General features: G+C 37.5%; 1 protein-coding gene across 1 annotated transcript in view; it reads right to left on the reverse strand.

Annotated features, from left to right (window-relative positions):
* mfsd2b (MFSD2 lysolipid transporter B, sphingolipid) overlaps positions 1 to 22443 on the reverse strand; it is a 73094-nt gene that overhangs the window by 16523 nt on the left and 34128 nt on the right. Inside the window, exons 5-7 of the mRNA XM_020918487.2 lie at positions 13204 to 13327; positions 8208 to 8286; positions 6705 to 6895 (exon numbers count right to left, since the gene is read on the reverse strand). Coding sequence (XP_020774146.2) covers positions 6705 to 6895; positions 8208 to 8286; positions 13204 to 13327 — 394 coding nt within the window. The remainder of the gene's footprint in view (positions 1 to 6704; positions 6896 to 8207; positions 8287 to 13203; positions 13328 to 22443) is intronic.

Here is a 22443-nt window from a genome sequence, read left to right on the forward strand (position 1 = left end):
ATCAAAATCACTACATTTGAAGCTTTATTAGACCTCGAAATCTGCATAAAATACTTTTAATTTTTACTCTTTAAGTACAATTCTAAACAGGTACTTAAATACGATAAGTTACATAGATTTTTTTCTGTGATACTTTTACTTTTATTTGAGTTTTCTGGTCACAGTTGAGATAAAATATAGATGGAGCTAGAGCAGTGGACCTGCCATCAGTTACATGATCCATCTTTAAATTCAAATTTAAAGGGGATCTATCCTAATTTCAACAACAGGAAATAAAATACAAATTCCATATCATGCTATAATATAATAAATAAGTAGAGATGCAACAATAACTGAAATATCGTGGTATTGTATCGTCAAAAGTCTCACAATAATGTCGTGGACTGTCACGACATATCGAATACAAGTTCCTTTGCTTAAATGCATTTTTTATAGTAGCAATAGCTAATAAACATTGGGAACTACATATCCCATGATTCATTTCAGCACAGACAACATGAAGTTATATGTTTTTATGTGAATTCTTCGGATTATGATGGAAATAATTCACACCAAAATATTGTCAGGGTATTTTAAAAGCAAAAAAACGTCTTAACTACAGTTTAATCAGCTTCTCCAAAATATCATGATTATATCTAATTGAGAGATTTGGATTCGTTACATCCCTATAAAAAAATAAAAAATAATAAAAAATAATTTGAAAGCGCTTTGTGAAACTTACTGATGGAGCCTCCATCAAATACTTGATGTTTTTGCTTTGTCTGGAATGTTTCACAGTATGGCTTTAAACCTTTCTATATTGGAGACCAAACTAGACCAAGTTACAGGTCAGATCTGTGGAGAGGCAACCCCGCTCACAGTTAGAAAGTCTGTTTTTCTAGGTATTTTTGAGCTATAAAACCACATTTAATTGAATAAATGTAAAGTAGAGCTGTTTAATGTCACACTGTGGAACTTTCCAGGCAGAGAAATAACATCTCCATAGAAACAAGCAGGTGGCAGACCCCCTTCCAAAAAGTTACACAGTGCAGCTTTAAGTTCATGGAAGTTTTAATAAACAACATTCGCTTTCTGCTTTCTTTAGTTTACTATCCTGCCCATCACATCTCTGCACAAACTGACAAACAGGAAGAAAACTCAAATCGCTTCGTTTACTAAAATAAATCTTTAACCATTTGGGCTCCAGACCTCAACCGGAACCAGGAACTGCTCTGCCTTAAACAACCTCTATTTGTTTAGTATTTTCTGATGCGGAAAGGCCCAGCGGTTCATTATTATTTATGCACTTCAAACACGTCCCATTTCCTCGCACCGCCCTGACCACAGAGACCACGGAAGAATCCAGCTCTGGTTTGGTTTAGAATTCAGGCCCAAAAAGGTTCACTGAAACTGCCATGGAAAGAACCAGCAGAGGTACAAATAGCTGTGGTGCACAAACATGGGGCAGGCGCTCTACAGTTGTTTTATGTGAAAGCAAAGTCAAATACTGGATGTACAGGCTGTTTACTCTGAGTTATTTGGAGTTGTTTACAGTGAAATCTGCATATGAAAACACTGCTGATATATTGCAGATGGGGGTGTGATGCAAACATGGAGACAGTTGATGGATCCTCTGCCTGAAAAGTTGCATAGCGTGCCTTTAAACTTACATTTACAAGGTGACTCCAAGGTTTTCCCATTTAAATTTTAAGTTTTATGTCCTATCTTTTGTCTTTTTAAACTGCTTTTGAACAGTCGAGCAACTCATATTTAAGGGTGCAGTACATGCCACTTGCTTGTTTCCATGGAGATGTTATTGCTTTGCCCAGAATGATCCACAATAAGGCATTAAACTTCATGGACGCCACTACGCCAAATTTTTGAAGAACGTATTTGTAAGAATTAAAAATACCTGTAAAATGAATGATGTTAGGAAAAAAACTGTGGAATATTCCAGGCAAAGTATTAATGTCTCCATGGAAACAAACAGGTATCAGACAGACCCTCCAGAAAAGTTACACAGTGCACCTAAAACTGCCATGATAAAATGTTGTTACCTCCTCAAAAACAGACCTGGAGTGGTGTTTTGTTTCATTCACACATGTTTGAGAGACACTTGTGAAAATGACAATAAATCCTTGAATCTTCAAATACTAAGATGTTGAACAAATCCGATCAAAAGTTTTGCTACATTTTTTTGAAAGACTAATAAATATTCAAATCTTTGTGTACCTGATGCAGATCTAAATGGCATTCTTGTAAAATAGAACCTGTTTTTACTCTAACTTGTGTTTATAAGTAACATTTACTTAGTTTACTTAGTTTCTATGGTTTTACCAAGAAAGATGAACTTACTCTTAAAGTAAAAGTTACTACATATTTCAGATTTAAAGATCTGACTGATTCGTTGGCACAGCTTCACAACATGAGTTCTGTGAATGAAAACTAAACTTCACTTCACCTGCTGTGCCGAGTTAGATAAAAGAGGAATTTACTGAGGACTTACTTGTAAACTCACACTCCACTTTAGTGAAATACATTTTCAAGGCAATAGGTTTCCTAGATTTTTTCAAATAAGGTCTACTTATTAGCTTTTACAGAGGGTTGTTGTTTAAATCACCTGTAATTAAATAAATGAATACATATATTTTTACTATACCATGGAACATTTCAGGTAAAATAATCAGATTTTCATGAAACAAGAATGTGACAGCCCCTCACCAGAAAAGTTACATATTGCACCTTTCAAGGGCACTTATTACTCTATTTTCTGATTTATGTTCTAATGTTGTTTCCTCATCACAAACAGACCTGGATTTGTGTTTTGATGTGTTTAGAAACACTAAAGGTAAAAGGAGCTGTTAACTTGAAACCAACCACTTCATGACATCACAAGGCGGAACAGAGAATTAATAATGCAGGATTACTCAAACATGTGTGAATGAAACAAAACACAACTCCAGATCTGTTTTTGAGGAGGGAACCACATTATAACATGACTAAAAGCTCACAGGAGTCCGTTTTGTTTTAATATAGGCCCTTTAAGTTGAGCTCAGTTTCCTCAGCTCATGTGAAGCTCTGATGCCTCCATATTCTGTGGGTGTGACATAAATAGTGCTAATGGCTAACAGACACAGGGGACCCCAGAGTTTGGCCTGAGATGTGAGGGAGCCCCTTTGTGGTCAGGACAGTGTGGCTGATCCAGGATACGAAGATCAGATTTCAAACAAGACGCCTCTTCGCTCGATCCCACCATTAGGAAGGTTTAACTTGAAGGAGTTTGAGTGACAGAGACCCAAGCAGAGTGTGTGGAAGTGTGTGGTTAATGCAGATATTTTCCAGTCATTTTTATAATCATTTTTAAAGTGCCCATATGATCCTATTTTCTGATCTATGTTATAATGTTCCCTCATCACAACAGACCTGGAGTCAGTCACACATTTAATTATGTTTAAATTAAAGTTCAAATCCGTTCTGTTTAGCTGTGCATATGACTGAAAGGTTTCATTTTTCATTCCGCACTCTTCTCTCTAATTTAATGTCTCTCTCTTTTTAATTTTATGATGTTTTGATTTGTTTATATTGTGATTTTAATGTATTTCTTATTCTGTAAAGCACTTTGAATTACTTTGTGTACGGAATTGTGCTATACAAATAAACTTGCCTTGCCTTGCCTTACCTTTGCAGAGAATGTTCCATGATGTGACTTTAAACATTTATTCATTATGGGTGTTTCTATTGCTAAAAAGTACAATAATTCCTTCTGTGAATAGTGGTGACTCTCCACAGATCTGAACTGTAACCTGCTTGTCTCCCTTGATGTGATAGTTGCAATAGGTTTAGTCTAAAGTGTAGAACATTCTAGACAAAGCAGCAACATTTCCATGGAGACTTCAGGTGACGGGCCCTGCACTAGAAATGTTACGCAGTGCACACAAACAGTGCATATTTAAGCCAAATTTATGGTCATGCGTCAAATCGCCTGCAATATGACGATTCTAACTAAGTATTGAACCGACGCAGACAGCAAGGGGAAGAGCTGTGATTGATCCTCTCTTTCCGCTTTCCCGCTTCTGTTATTAACACGAATGCCAGTTTTAAAGTCCTCGCCTCCTAATGTTGTGGCGTTGAATTACTTCACGGCGCACAGACCTCGACGCAGATCCGGCCATCAAAAATGACGGCGACAAGGCGACAGCGGCAGTGTGTCTTGAGTCGATGCAGAACTATAATTCGACCCTTAGGCTCACTTCTTCTCTCATGTGATGATAAAAAAAGTGCTTCATTGTGTTTTTAAACTCCATACACCTTCACAAGAATCATTTGGATAATTTCAGACCTGGAATTGCCAATCTCTACTCAACTAAAGGTAAAAAGGAGCTGTTAAAACTGCCACTACATGACATCACAAAGTGGAACAGAGCTTTGGCAATGTAGGCAGACTAATAAAAATGACTATAATAAAACAAAACACAAGTCCAGGTCAGTTTTTGAGGAGATCACAGCATTTTAACATGGCTTAAAGATCAAAAGAGTCAATTTTGCATAATATAGGACCTTTAAGCCAAATAACTGCAAATTGTAATAACCATTTGTCAAAAAAGGTCAAGATAATATAGAGGATTTGTTGAAGAAAATGAACAAGGTAAAGCCGAAGCTTAAGGTAAAAATGTGCTCGAAAGCAAATGGGGCGTAATTTTAGAAACATTTCATTCGGGTTTACACCATCTGTTGCAAATGGCTGCCAAAAAAATCTACCTCCTCTATCTCCTTGAATGTTTTGGTGAACAAAACTGAACTACTTTGACATCAAGGCTTTAACTTTAGGATATGAAGGAAATCCTCTATTTACTTGTTGATTCTTAAGATGTTGAAAATACGTGAAGAAATTGGTGAAGACTTTTTTTAGACTTTTTTTCAGACTCTTACAAGCCAAATTCAGAAGATGTGAGTCGTTTTGGTTCCAGAAAAATAATTGTACTAGAGGCAATATAGAAACCAGTACTGAAATAAGATTAAAATGTGATTATTATTATCTTATCTTGAAAGTAAAACCTGGATACAAGTCTTATTATTGTGTGAGTGATGTATTTTTAGGATTATGAGTCTAATCTACAGACACAGACCCCATTTTCTGCTGTGCTATTGGGTCAATAAACAGCCAAAGGGTTTTTCTCTCCTTGGACACACACTGGTGATACTGGGTGATAATGAGCTACTGGAGCACCCCCAACTGTCCTGAGGCAAACTGACCAATATGTGGTTGTCATTGTGCACCAACACCCTCTACGAGCATCACTAATCACGCTCTGTGGTCCAACTCCAGTCTCTTCTGGATTCAAACAGAATGTACAGTAGAAGAGACTAGCTACTCAGGCAAAGTAAAAGTGCACTATGTAACTTTTGCTCCACCTCCACTGTTTTCATGGAGATTAGGCATGCACAATCCAGCTCTTTCAGTTCAGTCACCAATTCTAATTCCGATACTATAGCTTTAAGTATGCCAATATCCGATAACAACTGAGACTGAAAACAGCATTTATTTTCTTAAAAGTGCACCGTGTAACTTTTTGGTTAGGGGTCCGTCACCTTAGCCTGATTCATCATCGTGGAAACCATCTGACCTCGCAGCATTAGGATTTGTTCGCTCAACGGTAGGCGGGTACTTATTTTAATTTAACCAATCGCTGCTATTTGGTCTTGACGTATGTAATGCTCCGCTAACGGGGCTAACTGGTATATTAAGCCTTTCCCAAATCCCGTAGGAAGAAGGACAATAATGTCTTTACCTTTGATAAAATTCACTAAACATTCTCTTTGTTCCGACTTTAAATCCTCGATCTCGGGAATCGTTGCCAACACAGAATGTCTGGCTCTTCGCTGATTGGCTGGTGCCTGAACTCGCACTTCCAGGGTTTTTGCGAACCGTCTAGTGTATTCTGACCTGGCCCGACCTGCTTAACTGCTCTGCCTGGAATGTTCCACAGTGTGACATTAAACAGCTCTTGTTTACAGTTCTTCAATTAGATGAGGTTTTATAACTCAAAAATACCTAGAAAAACAGGCATTCTGACTTGTGAGCGGAGTCCCCTCTCCACTGGTCTGGTTTTCATGAAGCATTAATGCCACACTGTGAAACATTCCAGTCAAAGTAATAACATCTTCATGGAGAAACACATTTGAAGGACCATACACTGGAAAAGGTACACAATGCACCTTTAAACTAAAATTAAATAAGACAAATGTGTTATGTAACTGTTATTTATGTCTCACAACTATATTTCTTTTTTTCACTTGTACATATACATTTATATAATTATGCCACCAGTATCTTCTGATTGTTGCTACTTGTTTTGAATTTATTCTTACCATTTATATTGTTGCTCTTTGTTATTTTATTATATTGTGATGTGTGAGCTACAGTGTCCAAATCATTTCCCTTGCGGATCAATAATGTTTGTCTACATGAACCAGAAAGACAAAATGGAAGTCTTTAGGTGGATGTAAAATGTAAAAAAGTGTATAGTCAGACCTCATACTCAGTTATGCTTTTGCAAAAATACAAGGAGAAAAGATCAGTGTGTGAGTCTCTGTGGGCTGACTTTTGCAGGGAACATTTTGCAGGTACAACAACAGAAGCTCTGCACACCGACTCTGCTCCTCTCAAAGTCACAGTGTCCCAGTTTGAACACACCTGGCTGTACTCTGCACGAGGAGACACTTACAGCTTGTGACAGGTAGTCTTGGGAGCGCACCAGGCTCCGCACGATCTCCGCGCGGCTGATGTTGCCATGGAAACCGGCGGTGGTGGCGGCGGTCGTCAAGTTGTGGCAGTGTTTTCGGGTGTGGGCGCTGGCGACGATCTGGCCCTGGATCGCCGCGCCAACCAGAGTCCCCATCACCTCCATCGTCATTCCTGTCAATAACAAACGTGATATTTAAAGGTGCACTGTGTAACTTTTCACCACATACTTCCACGTTACCTTGGTGATGTTATAAAATTGCCCTGAATTCAAAGTATGGGCCTATCTGTTTTTTATTAGTCATGTGCTTTTCAGTCTTGAAGTTCGTGATAGCGATACTGATAATATTTTTGAGCACAATACCTACAATTTGATCAATAAACAGCAATTTTCAGAATAAATTTTTGCATGTTGAGAATCACTATATTGATATTTGATCATGATCTGGCCCTTACTGCAGGCTTTATTGGATAGGACAGTTGTAGATTAAAATGGAGAGAAAAGGATTGAGTCATTTCTCTAAGCACTCCTGTGTACTTCTACATGAGTGAGGAACCTTTGTACTTTATATTTGAGCAAAATTTCTCCTGTCACTGATAGGGGTGTAAAAGTACATGTATTCATGCAGAACCGTTTTCGTACAAGACGTTCAGTTTGGTGCAGGGCTGTGTTCGAGTGACTTCACGCAATTTGTATGTGTTTACATTCCACCACGACCTGTGCAGCTACACGGAGGCTCGGCTCTTTACTATTCATGAGGGAACTCTTCCGTGATTGGGGCAGCAGTGTTTCCCACAGCGCTTATAATTAGGACGGACGTCTTCACAACAATTGCCCCCCGCCTTGACTACGTCCCTCCGAACCACGTGAATCCTCACAAAACTACGGATGTCACGCTGCGGTCCTCACTTTCACCTTTCGCAGGCCAGCACCTAATCTCCACCCCCCACCTCCCCACCTCCCCCCCATACCTGCTACCTCTGTCTTTAGAGAAAGTGTGTTTTCAGTCACTGAGGACATCATAACTGCAGCAGATCTGCACTTACTGCTGACAATGTGGACAAGTTGTTTTTTCTGGTCAAAAATATGAAGATTGAGCAAAACTTCATCCTGGAACTGTTAGTGCTGTTTACTTTCTGAAAAGTTTTGTTTACTGTTTACAAGGAATTTTTTATAATATTTCATACATTTGTTGCTTATTAGAGAATATTTTATTCATTAGTTATTGAATAAATGTAAGGTGAGCTGTTTAAAATCATACTGTGGAACATTCCAGGTAGAGCAATGACATCTCCATAGAAACGAGCACATGACCCCCCCAATCAAAATGTTACATAGTGCACTTTTAAGACAGTATAATTAGCATTTTTTTAATAAAATTTTTAGACTATGGGGTAAAAATGAATTTGTTAAAAAATCCTCTATAATTTGGAAGCACTGATTATACATTATTGTTTTATACATATATTAAATTATTGTTCTTACTGTAGGCAGTGGCTGAGTCTCTCTCCTTCTGCTCTGTGCTCAGAAACATGGTGAGGGCCGAATAAGGCACATGGAAGCACTGGAAAGAGAAAAAAACAAGAGAAATTGACTTTACTTGAGATATATTTTTATTTTTGACAGTCACACGCAGACGTACAAAGCTCCGGGACGCCTCTAATCCGCCCTGCACTGGGGGAAACACGGCTATAGCATGTTTATATATATCTATCAAACAGCAATCTCGGCACTTTCCGAGCCATTCATGCTAGCCTCAGCTCTCTGTCTCTCTCCTCACCACCTATCCCGGAGAATGGACCATATCCGCCCTCGCTTTGTAATTTACCACTGCAGCCTGTGGCCAAACGGCACGACAAAAATACACTGACCATGAAAAGTATACACACATGTCATTTAAGCAGCCGTTTCAGCGTGCAATTGTTTACCGGAGAAAATGCTGGGACATGCATTAATTTACCCGGTGATTGATCTGAAGGTTCACCATGTAACCTTTCGGGTGGAGGGTGCGCCATCTGCTCATCTCCATGGTGATGTTGTTGTTTTGTTGTTGTCCCCAGTACGGCATTAAAAGTGCACTGCGTTTTCTAGTGGATGGTCCTCGGTTTGTCTCCATGGAAACGTTATTGCTTTGTCTTGAATGTTCCTCATATAGATTAAACCTGTCTTCCACAAGCAGATACAGCTCTACGCTACATTAAGTCATACCATGGAACATTCCAGGGAAAGCAATCACATCTCCATGGAAACAAGAAGGTAGCAAAGTTGCGCAGTGCATCTTTAAACATATCCATTTACTATTTACTCAATAACATGGGTTTTTATTGACTTAAAAACCTGCATTTTTACGCAGATCTGACATATAACTTGGCCCTATGACGTCACCTGCTGTCTCTATAAGGATGAATAAGTGTAATGCCATACTGTGGAACATTCCAGGCAACAGAGAGGAGCTTGTGACGGACCCTCCATTAAAAGTTACACAGTGCACCTTTAAACCTGCTGATAAAAACAGCTATTTACGATAAGGGTTAGGGCTGATCGATTATGGACAAAATCATTATCACGATTATTTTGGTCAGATTATTCAAATGATTTTTTTTTTTTAAAAGTTTTTTAGCATTTCTCTCTCTCAAAAAAACACTTTGTTACTGATAATTTACGCAAAACTTTCAAATTGAAAATAAATATAGACTACAAATATGAACCTAAGAGCAGTTTTAAAAAACATAAAATGAATAAGCTTTTTAAAATTAAATTAAATTTTAATTACATTTTTAATTTTATAATTAAACATGAAATAAGGCATAGAAAAACATAAATGCACCCAAAATAAACTATACATATATCCAGCTGTTCTATAATCTCTCTATTTAAAAAACTAAATAAATATACTTATTTATATTTTTAAAAATCCCACAATAAACTTTGCTAAGCTTAAATAATTTCAGCTCAATTATATGAGTTTGGAGATCGTTTGACACACAAATCGAAATTGCGATCAAAATTCCATTAATTGCACAGCCTTAATTGGGGGTGTGCAAAATTATATTGTGAGTTTTGGTTTCGTTGTGAGTTTCTGTATCGATATAAGAGTATTTTTTGGTATGTTTTAGCAATTTTTTTGTGACCGTACTACAATTTTGTTGCTTATTTAGTGAAAGGAAACTAGTTTTTTTGTAATACTCTTGACATACTCAGTGTTTTGATGATTAAAATAGATGGATTTAATATTAACTTTGCACAAGAATTGATTTAACAAAGAATTACTGTTGCGAAAATGTGTTTGGTTCATAAAAAACAATAAATAAAATGATAAAAACAAGCAATATATTATGTCAAATTATCACATGTATCACCATATCGTGATAAGATGGTATCGGGAGCTAAGTATCGAGTATCGTATCAAATCGTGAGGGACTCTGTGACTGCCAGTCCTATTTACAATTTGTTTACAGTAGCTCATCCGTAGTGGTGCCTTTAAAGTGTACCCAGCCCAACATCTGGCCGGTCCCAAGAGCGTCGCACAAACACGAGACAATGAGCTAAAAGTGGTAAGTGGCATTTAGCTGCACGGAGGTTACTGGCACAAAACACCGTGTACTTATTGAGGAGTGAGAATGACTGGTCATGACGCGGTCCAAGCGTGTGGCCACAGAGGTTTACGATGCAGCAAAGCAGTGACAAAAATAAGCAAAGACTATGTGATGACGTGCAGCGGTAATATTTGTGTTTTCATGTACAAGCAAGAATTTAGATAGAAGGACTAAACCAGGACTAAACCAGCTTTAAACCAGGACTGAACCAGCATTAAACCAGGACTAAACCAGAACTAAACCAAGACTAAACCAGGAATAAAACAGGACTAAACAAGGACTAAAACAGGACTAAATCAAGACTAAACCAGGACTAAACCAGCATTAAACCAGGATGTAACCAAGGCTAAATCAGCACTACAAACCGAGACTAAACCAGGACTAAACCAAGGCTAAACCAGGACTAAACCAGGACTAAAGACTAAACCAACATTAAACCAGGATTGACTCAGGGATAAACTAGTACTATAAACCAAGAGTAACTAAGACTAAACCTACAGGAAACCAGGACTAAACCAGGACTAAACCAACACTATAAACCAGGACTAAATTAAGACTAAACCAGGACTAAACCAACACTATAAACCAGGACTAAATTAAGACTAAACCAGGACTAAGCCAGGACTAAACCAACATTAAACCAGGACTGAACCAGGGCTAAACCAACATTAAACCAGGATTGACCCAGAGATAAACTAGTACTATAAACCAAGACTAAACTAAGACTAAACCAACAATAAACCAGAAATAAACTAAGACTAAACCAGGACTAAACTAGGACTAAACCAAGACTAAACCAGCATTAAACCAGGACTAAACTAAGACTAAATGAGGACTAAACCAAGGCTAACAGAGATCAGAAAATAAATAGTGGAATATGGGAACTTAAACTATGTGTCTAAACCTGCTGTCCAGTAGTTTTTTCCTGGAATATTACACAGTATGTCTTTATCTATTCCCACATAGAGATAAACAAGCACCACCACCACCACCAGGCCGAGTTACAAGTCATATTTTGCAAAGTATTCTAATAAAATACAGTGTAATTGAGTACATGCATCATGATAGGTATGATGAATGGCACACTGTGGAACATCCCGGCAAACCTCCAACATCTCCATGGAGACGAGCACAGAGGAGGACATGATGAATGAAGTTCTATAGATATCAAGAGACGCCTTATATAACATACTACTACTAACAATACTACTGCTACTGCTACTGCTGCTACTACTACTACTACTATTACTACTACCACTACTGTCAAAACTGCTACTACTACTACAACTACTACTGCTATTATTACTACCAATACTGTCACTACTATTACTACTACTACTACTATTACAACAACTACTACTACTACTCCTACTCCTACTACTACTACAGCTGCAATTATTACTACCACTAACATTACTACTACTACTACTACAACTACTATTACTGCTACTACTGTTACTACTATTACTACTACTACTATTACTATTACAACAACTGCTACTGCTGCTATTATTACTACCACTACCACTACTACTACTGCTGCTACTACTACTACTACTACTACTACTACTACTACTACTACTACTACTACTACTACAACAACTACTACTACTACTACTGCTGCTTGCTGCTGCTGCTGCTGCTACTACTACTACTACTACTACTACTACTACTAATACTAATACTGTTACTACTATTAACACTATTAACACTACTACTACTACTGCTACTACTGCTACTACTACTACTACTATACTACTACTACTACTACTACTACTGTTACTACTATTAACACTACTTCTACTGCTACTACTACTACTGCTACTACTACTGCAACTACTACTACTACTACTACTACAACTACTAGTACTGCTACTACTATTACTACTACTACTGCTGCTGCTGCTACTACTACTACAACTATTGCTGCTATTATTACTACCACTACTGCCACCACAACTACTATTACTGCTACTACTACTACTACAACTGCTGCTGCTATTATTACTACCACTATTACTACAACAACAAATACTACTACTACTGAACTAAATCAAAAGCAGTGAAAAGAAAAAGGTGCAAAAGTCTGTTACTGCTACTACTACTACTAATACTACTGCTACTGTTACTACTTGAAGTTCCCTCAGGATCAATAAAGTATCTCCACCCAAACCTACTACAATTACTACTACTACTAAACTATACTAAAAGCAGGCTAAAAATACTTGTATGTGCTGTGGAAAGCTGGCATGGTGTAAATGTCAACTTCCCCCTTCATTTCATTCACAACCTTGTTCTGTTCGGTCCTGCTGTTACATAACACATCGAGTAAGAGCCACTCTGCACTTTTAAGGGTTTATATACTGTATTTAAAGTCATATATTACGCGACATTTATTCTTGAGAGTTTCAAGCCTGTTAGAATATTGTTACTTCATCAAAAACATACCTGGAGTTGTGTATCTCCAAATCTCAAAATGCTCTGTTCGACTTTGTGATGTGATGTAGTGGTAGTTTTCAAGTTAACAGCTACTTTTTTACTTTTAATTCAGTAGAGATTGGCAATTTCAGAGCTTAAATCTTCCAGTTCATTCATGACATAACAAGGTGGAACAAAGTATTTTCAGTTTTTAGAGAAGAACTCAGTCTAAATGTGCAGTGTTTGTGCGTTAAACATGTGTGAATGAAGGAAAACACAACTCCAGGTCTGTTTTTGATGAAGAAAATAGCACAATATAGGCTCTTCACATTTCTTTTCCATAAAGAAGCACTACAAACTCCCTCTCTGCTCCATGTAAAGTCCGATCACATCATTTTACTCAAGCGTGAGGTGCTGTGGAGGAGGTATAGCATGCATAAAGAAAGAGGACACAGCTTTGTACTTACGGTGATCAGGGTCTGGTACAGGCAGTAGAAGCCCAGATACCAGATAAAACGGCAGTTCAGGAACGGAGGGACGAACCAGAGGTAGAAATAAGCGATTATTAGGAATGGTGTGCAGCCGATCATCCTGGAAAAGAGAGAGAAAAAAAGAAATCATGTTAAATTGGCTTAAATGTTTTTCATTAAAGGGCATAGATTACACAAAATGGACTCTTGTGAGCTTTAAGTTGTAATCCTCAAAAACAGACCTGGGGTTGTGCTTTGTTTCATTCACATGTGTTAAGAGTAAACCAGGACTAAACCAGGACTAAACCAAGACTAAACTAACACTACAAAAAACAAGACTAAACCAGGGTTAAACCAAGACTAATCCAGGACTAAACCAGGATTGAACCAGGGCTAAACCAAGACTAAACCAACACTATAAACCAAGACTAAATCAGGACTAAACCAAGTCTAAACCAGGACTAACCAAACCAACACTATAAACCAAGACTAAATCAGGACTATAAACCAAGACTAAACCAGGACTAAACAAGGACTAAACCAAGACTAAACCAGGTTTAAATCAATACTAAACCAACGCTACAAACTAAGACTAAACCAAGACTAAACCAGGACTAACCCAACACTATAAACCAAGACTAAACCAGGACTAAACCAGGATTAAACCAAGTCTAAACCAAGACTAAACCAGGATTAACCCAACACTATAAACCAAGACTAAACCAGGACTAAACCAGGATTAAACCAAGTCTAAACCAAGACTAAACCAGGATTAAACCAGGATTAAACCAAATCTAAACTAAGACTAAACCAGGATTAACCCAACACTAAAAACCAAGACTAAACCAGGTCTAAACTAAGACTAAACCAAGACTAAACCAGGACTAAACCAAGTCTAAAACAGGTCTAAACCAACACTATAAACCAAGATTAAAGCAGGATTAAACCAAGACTAAATCAGGACTAAACTGTTTAAAATAAAAACCCTGCATCTATAGGCTTTGTTCTTCTCTCAAACATAGCACTCTTTTCCACCTTGTGATGTCATGTGGTAATACAGGAAGTGCTCCACTGTGTTTTTAAACTCCACGCACCATCATTAAAATCATCTGGAATTGCAAATCTCTATTGAACCTAAGGTAAAATGTAGCTGTCAACTGGAAAATTCATTCGCTTCATGACATCACAAGGTGGGACAGAGCATTTTGAGCTTTGGAGACGTAGACAGACTAATAACAAAGGATTACTCAAACATGTGAGTGAAACAAAACACAACTCCGGGTATGTTTTTGAAGAGATAACAACATTCTAATGTGACTTAAAGCTCACAAGAGTCAATTTTGCGTAAAATCCTTTAAACCTTTAGAATCCTGTTGGTAAGCCATGGATTGCGTATTATATATAATAGTGGGGGGACTGTACTATTCACAGCCCTACTTAAAACATGCACTGTAATATTCTCCATCTAGGACAAGAGGAATGCTGAGGCAAAGGATTCAAAGTTCTAAAATATATATGTTGAAATAGCAGTCTGTATCATCAGCACTAAAAGCCTGAATACCGTCTCCCATAATCTTCATATTTACAAACTAGCATTTCACAGATCCAAAAAATTATCCCAAATTGTAGGCTTGTTGCATAACTGGAGGATGGGTGTTTTTAGAGTCCATAATTTACTGAAATTACGGTACATTTAAGAATCCTGCTCAATGATCATGTCCTGGAGAAGATAGAGATCTGTTCAGGGAGGGACACTTCACAACGGAAATTCCACAAAAGCCCACATAGCATTTATAAGATGAGAGGCCTCCAGCAGATAACACATGAATATGCATCACTCGAACTCAGCGTGAAGAAGTGAATCCGCTGGCCTGTGTTTTCCATAGACTCGGAGATATATGGGCCATGTATAATTTATAGTAGAAGAAAACAAGTGTAGACAGGAAAATGTTATTCAAAAGTGGAGCTCGAGGAGATGGCTGGTCGATATGTTCACTGCAAAAGAGTAGCAGGGCGTCGGTGGTTACTGCTTTGACTGGAATGTTCCACAGTACGGCATTAAAGGTCTTGTGTTAAGCACTGTTGAGAGCATTAATCCATGTGAGAATGTTGTTTCCTCATCAAAAACAGACCTGGAGTTGTGTTTTGTTTCATTCACACATGTTGGAGTAATCTTGCATTATTAGTCTGTCTACATCTCCAAAACTAGTGAAAATGTACGGAGTGGGGTTGGGCAGTAATCAAAAAGCAGCAACAGTATCAGTTTTATTACCGTCATTAAAAAAAATCTGCAGCGCCTAAGGACCTAATATAATTATAATTATAATTTATTGATACTTACATTTGTTTGCTCAGCACAAATGAACGTGTGGTTGTATTTTCAATTTAATGTTATCATGATTCAAAACTAATAGTGTGTATAATGTTTCTTTTAACTGCGTGGGAAGATGACGTTCAATTTGTTTCGTTCTGTTGTCAAGTGACGCTCGTAAGACAAGACGGCAAGTCTGGCCACAAACTAGTGGGTCTATAAAATAATACTAGTATTTCTGCAATTTGGCAGCATTTTGGCTTCAGGCGCACATTTGTTTACATTTTACAGAAACAAAACTTAAAACCACATGGCTCATTTGCATAAATTATAAGCACTGATAAAAACAGATCTTTCCTTGTGTCACTGATACGGTTCAGCTTCTGTTGGACTAAAGGAGAGGACTCAGTGGAATATGAGTGTTCTTTCTGTGACAGAGGGATGTTGATGATGATGGTGAGTCTGTTCTGTGCGTGTGTCATGTTGGAGATGGTTTATGTGAAACTTTTCGGATTTTATAAGTCTGTAGGTCATACACATAGACCGTATAGCAGTGTGGCTTCGCTTACCAAAGTCGTACTAAAACGTTTTGGTAATATGGTAATACTGTAATACTGTATGCCCTGGTTAAAGAAGGTTTAACAGTATCAAAATCTGGATACTGCCCAACCCTAGTATGGAGTTTAAAGGTCAGATCCTGTGTGGGTTTTGCCGTTGTCACCTAAATTCCTCTAGTTCTTTAGTCTACCTGTGAAGAGGAGCGGAGCTGTTCTTTCACTTCAGCAGTTTTATATGGACAAGAACAGCATGACTAAAATACCTCTGGTACCTGACGAGACAGAATGAGGGAGATGTTTTGAAAAATGGTTAAAGTCACAATTGCCAGTTATAATAATATGCTTAATTAAAATAAACAGTATATTCTCTATTATTTAAACTTGAAAAGGCGACAAAAGGTCAAATTAAATCTTAAAGCCATGTTATAATGCAGTTACTGCCTCAAAAACATATCTGGAGTTATGTTTTGTTTTGTTTCATTCACACATGTTTGAGTAATTTTGCATTATTAGTCACAAATAACAAAACATGTGTGCTCTAATTTGACCTTTTGTCGCCTTTTTAAGTTTAAATAATAGAAAATATACTGTTTATTTTAATTAAGCATATTATTTAAAATGGCAATTGTGACTTTAACCATTTTTCAAAACATGTCCCTCATTCAAAAGCACTGTCAGCTGTCTCGTCAGGTACCAGAGGTATTTTAGTCATGCTGTTCTTGTTCATATAAAACTGCTGAAGTGAAAGAACAGCTCCGCTCCTCTTCACAGGTAGAAAAAAGAACTAGAGGAATTTAGGTGACAGCGGCAAAACCCACACAGGATCTGACCTTTGACCTCTGCAGCGTCCGTAAACAACAAAACAAAACACCACAGAGAAAGTGGGAGAACGAGGGGCTGGTGGAGGCACAGGTTTAGTCTTTTCTGGCACCATCGAGGTCGCTTCTCTCTCCTCCTCTTTGTGTTTTTTTTTTTTTTTACTTGACAAAAGCAGGTGACAAAGCACAGAGGCAGCAGAGGGACAGACCGGTCATGTGTGAATGAATGGGAGAGTTACAGAGTTCCTGCAAGACGAGAGCAAAAGGCAAAAGTGAGAGCTGAAATACACTAAAAAACTAAAATATTTAGAACTGTATATTTCAGATTTTCATTCGAGCAGATTTTTGTAGTTTTGACTAGTTTAGAATGGAGCTGTTTGGCTCCAGTGAAGGAGTTATAGGAGCGAATTTGGAGCCAGTTCCATGTTAGAAATAGGAATAGATTTTACGGACAAAATACTGAAATTAAAAACATCAGGATCATGTAGAGAGAGTTAATATGAACTTTTAAAGACCAAAATGATGAGGTTCACAGCAGCAGTTACAGAGAGAGGGGGGATCATCTTTCAATTTAAAGTCAATTGGAGCCAGAGCTGATGGAGCAGGAAGCACTCCCATGTTCACTTAGACAATCTATGCTAAAGACGTGCCTTGTCAATCACTTAGATGACCAAAAACAAGGCGTGGTTTGGCACTATCAAAAAGTATCTCTATGTATCTAACCTAAACTGCACTCAAAATACTACTTTCAAGGGAGTTAATCAAAGTTTTTTACAGAAAAGTATGAAGAAGTGTATTTGTATGAAAAAAGAGTAAACAGCATTCCTTTCTGCTGTTATTGGTAAATGGTCACATTTTTATTCAGCGCTTTTCCACCTTCAAGGCTCAAAGCTCTTGACATCAAGGAACCACTCACCCATACACAAGCACACACAAGCACACACCAGTGTACACAGGCACTGGGTTAAGTGTCTTGCATAAGGACACAGCCTCAGCAGTTCATGGGAGTTGGAATTGCACTGCTAACCTCTGAGTTTAGTGGATCTTGTTGTTGTATTGACCAATTAATCAACTAAAGGACTACAGCTCTAGTCTCATATTACTGTATGTTTTAGCTCATACATTTCTGTACCTGCTGAATAATATGCCAATTTTTCAAGACTTTTTATTCTTATTTCACTCAAAATTAGAATAATAGTTTCAAAAAATAAGTTTACTTTAAGCACACAATTCATATATATATTTAAAGAAATATAATCTAGGTGAATTAAAAAAATACAAAAACTAATACAAAATTCTATAATTTTTGTAACTTTTCTGGAGGAGGGACCATCAAATGCTTTTCTCTATAAAGATGTTATACTACAGACCTTTCTATCTTCATGGAGACTAAACCAGATCAAGTTACAAGTCAGATCTGTGGAGAGGCAGCTCCCCTCACAGTCAGAACACCTGTTTTTCTAGGTATGTTTGAGCAATAAAGCCATGTGTAATTTAATAAATGTAAAGCAGAGCTGTCTGGAACATTCCAGGCAAAGCAATGAGATCTCCATAGAAACAAGTAGCTGATGGAAAAGTTACACAATAGACCTTTAACATCGCCATAAGATATACATGGCAGCCGAAACACACAGAAAAAACATACAGTATTTCTACATGAACTTGATCTCACGAATTTGGAAATTGTGAATATATTTTGACAAGTTTTGATTTACGAACGCTTTATATTTTCATTTCTCGTTAAATTATTGACTAATTGAGTTTCAAAGTGATCATTTTCAACTCACAGCACTTTGAAGTTGAAAAAATAATTACTGGAAAACTTTTGTCCTAGTTAAACAAAACCTGAAACGGAAATGATCTTAAATTAAAAAGGTAACCTATTTTTTCTGGTAAATTGCCCAGTGTGCCTTTAATTAAAAATGTGTCACTAAGCAATAATGAAAACTGGTCACACCATAATCTCGTAAACTTAAAATAGCTGGTGAAGATTCCAAAGAGCTCATACTTTCTGTAATTTGTGGTTTGGTAAAATTATCACTGTCATCGTTCTTTCATTTTGACTACAAAGCTTTTCTGTGAGCAGACTGGATTTCCTAATAAAGTCTTGCCAGTAAAACACGGAGACCAAACCAGACCAAGTTATAGGTCAGATCTGTGGACAAGCAGCACCGCTCACAGTCAGAATACCAGTTTTTCTACGTATTTTTGAGCTATAAACCTGCAATTAAATAAACGTAAAGTAGAGCTGTTTAATGTCACACTGTGGAACTTTTGAGGCAGAGCAATGACGTATCCATAGAAACAAGCAGGTGACAGACCCCCCAACCATAAAGTGCCATAATGCACCTTCAAAAACACCCAAACCTTCCTTCTCTCCGTGGTAAAAGTCCTGTTCTAACATCAGCATCTGTTCAGTCACTGCGCACTTGGGCCGCATCCAATTTCATCAGATTGTGTGTATAATCTACACTTTATGATCAGGTCAGAGCTTTAAGTCCCTCCCACTATACACAATTACAGAATGTCACGGCTTCCCTTTTCAATACACAAGATTACATAAGAGTCCAGGGACATATGACTTTATTGATAGAAGTCTTGTCATTACTTTGCATGCAATCTATGCTAAACTGAGTATTATATTTTATATGTGGTTTGTTCCAATGCCGTACTGTCAATAAGGAATTAACTATTAATACTATTACATCATCTAGAGCTGTTTATCTGTAGCACTGGTGGACACACACACATACACATGCATATGTTGACAAATTAACTAAAAACCTTAACAGTGAACTCCTGTATATGTACGCATCAGAAAGCCACAGATGTTCATTTTGTCTTCTTATATACTTTAACTTGGATTCTTTTTAAAGACAATACAGTAAAATATATTTATCTTGTTGACATGTTTCGGCTGCTGCTGCAAGTCATCTTCAGAACAGTCCCTGGTGTTGGTGGTGACGTGTCGTTTATCAGCTGTTGTTGCTGCTGTTCCTGTCCTCGTTCAGGAAACGAGGCACGGACAGCATTAACCATGATGACGGAGCGTTCCTCCTTTCACACACCTGGGACATATTCCTCCAGAGAACATCAGGCAACGGGAGGCGTGGTCAGTCTGAGCAACCTGCCAGGTCCATCAGGCTGACCACGTCTACAGGAAGTAACAACAGCTGATATACGACACGTCACCACCAACACCACTGACAGTTCTGAAGATGCAGCAGCAGCAGCTGAAACATGTCAACAAGGTAAATACACTTTACTGTATTGTCTTTAAAAAGAACCCAAGAAGTTAAAGTACATAAGATGACAAAATGAACATCTTTGGTTTTCTGATGCATACATATACATGAGTCCACTTTTAAGGTTTTTAGTGAATTCGTCAATGTATGCATTTGTATATGTGTGTGTATTGTCTTTAAAAAGAACCAAAGAAATTAAAATATGCATCAGAAAGTATGTAAAGTAGTCCAAAATTGTACTCAAGTAAGAATAAAGAAAGAGTAAAGTTGCTTGACAAATCTTACTAAAAATAAAAATATAATATTACTGAAGTAGAAGTACAAAGTGGTCATACATCCTTTTCAAAGCCTCATCCCGTCAGATCTCAGAAGCTGAGCAGGGTCGGGCCTGGTCAGGACTTGGATGGGAGACCACTGGGTGCCCTAGTAGCAAAAACTGTCATTGTGTTTTGGGCAAGACACTTCACCCACATCGCGTAGTGAAAGCGGTGTGTGTGTGTGCGTGTGTGTGTGCGTGTGTGTGTGTGTGTGTGTAATTGGTGGTGGTCAGAGGGGCTGATGGCACAGATCGGCAGCCTCGCTTCCGTCAGTTTGTGGCTACAATAACAGTTTGTGGATTGAATGAATGATGCACTGTAAAGCGCTTTGGGAGTCTGGAGAAGCGTTATATAATTTATTCATAATTCATTAATCTGTAATTAATTAACTCAAGTAAATGTAACAAAAATTCAGGAGTACACTGTCTACTGAGCCAAAAGTTATTGATTAGCACTGAATCTTAATTAGGGTGAGGCAGACTTCAGTGTCCTCATAGGGGAAAATATTGCTTTAATTGTGAATTAAATTTGTTAAGGCAGTAATTAGGTCTGACTGTGCTTGTTTGACATGGAGAGGGGAAACAGAGTACACAGAATTAATCTTGTAATGATACTGACATTTAAAACTTGATTTCAATACTGAGGAACAGACTCGATACTCTATACCGATTCCTATACCAATGATAATAAAAAAAAAAAAAAAACACCAAGAATGTCATTTTCAACCATAAATCATAGTACTGATTTTCGATCCTTTTGATAAACCTACCCAGGACACAATGATAGAACATACAAACTCCACAAACCGTTTCAAATTTCTAAAAAATGCTGATTTGGTTTTACTTCAAAGAAAGGTTTAAAGTAACACCCAGTCTATTTTTTTCCATGACCCAAAACTGAACTTTCCAAACAATCACACACTGACAAACAAACTAACCAACGCAACTTCCTGCAACACTTACGAGTCTTTACTCAGCACGAGTCACGTCTTCTTGTCATATAAAAACAAACAAAAATAGAAAATGAGGAAGCAAAATATGACAAAATATTTGTATAGTTTTCTGGAGGTGGCACGTTACCCGAAGATTTCTGATTTCAAGGAAACAGGAAGTTAAAACCATATTTGGAACATTCTTTAGGGAGGAGGAGGCCTGGCATTTCCAGGTCAAATAAGAGTCAGGTTTGTGGAGAGGCAATCCCCATCAGAGTAAGAATACATGTTTTTTAGCGCTATAAAATTTAACTTTTATTTTAACCTATTTTTTGTCAGAAAAGTTACATACTATGATCAGCACATTACTTAAATACTTATGAGATCAATATACTGTACAAGATTAGAACAGAACGGGACTACTGGGACCTATTCTAGTACTCAAAAGGAAAAATCTGAAAATCCACACTGATTGATTGTAATAGTGTCCACAAAGTCACAAAATTAATCTTCTGGTTTAAGCTCTACTGTCCATAGTCATCCCCCAACAATTATAATGAAAATCAGCATATTTTATTTTTAAAAATAAGATGAACTTTGTGCCAGTTTTTGTTTCGTGTGGAAAGAACCATCACAGAGTTAGTAACCATACATCAGGTAGTTTTTACACTTTGATAACAAACTCTGCCTTACCCTTTCCAGCGTCCAATGAATTTCAACTTACAATATTTCTTTTCCATTTAAAACTATTTTGAAATTTTTGTTCACAATTTTTAAAGATTTTGTACCTTATTTTTGTATTTGAACAGAATTTTCATTTTGTAAAGCAACATGAAGTGCACGTTGTTGTTGCTGTTCAGAGGCGGTGCTACCATTTGGCAAAAGTAAGCAACTGCCTAGGGCCCCCGAACTTGGAGGGGCCCCCAACCAATTGCCCTCAGATCCACTAATAACAAAGGCCTCAGAGCAATTTGATTTTCTCTCAATATGACATTAAATGAGAGTAGTTTACTTTTAAACAAGAAAACACCATCAAGATAGTATCTGACTGTCAAAAC

The sequence above is a fragment of the Boleophthalmus pectinirostris genome, unplaced genomic scaffold (assembly GCF_026225935.1).
Source record: "Boleophthalmus pectinirostris isolate CB_2022bp ecotype Guang Dong unplaced genomic scaffold, ASM2622593v1 HiC_scaffold_13, whole genome shotgun sequence".
NCBI lineage: Eukaryota > Metazoa > Chordata > Actinopteri > Gobiiformes > Gobiidae > Boleophthalmus > Boleophthalmus pectinirostris.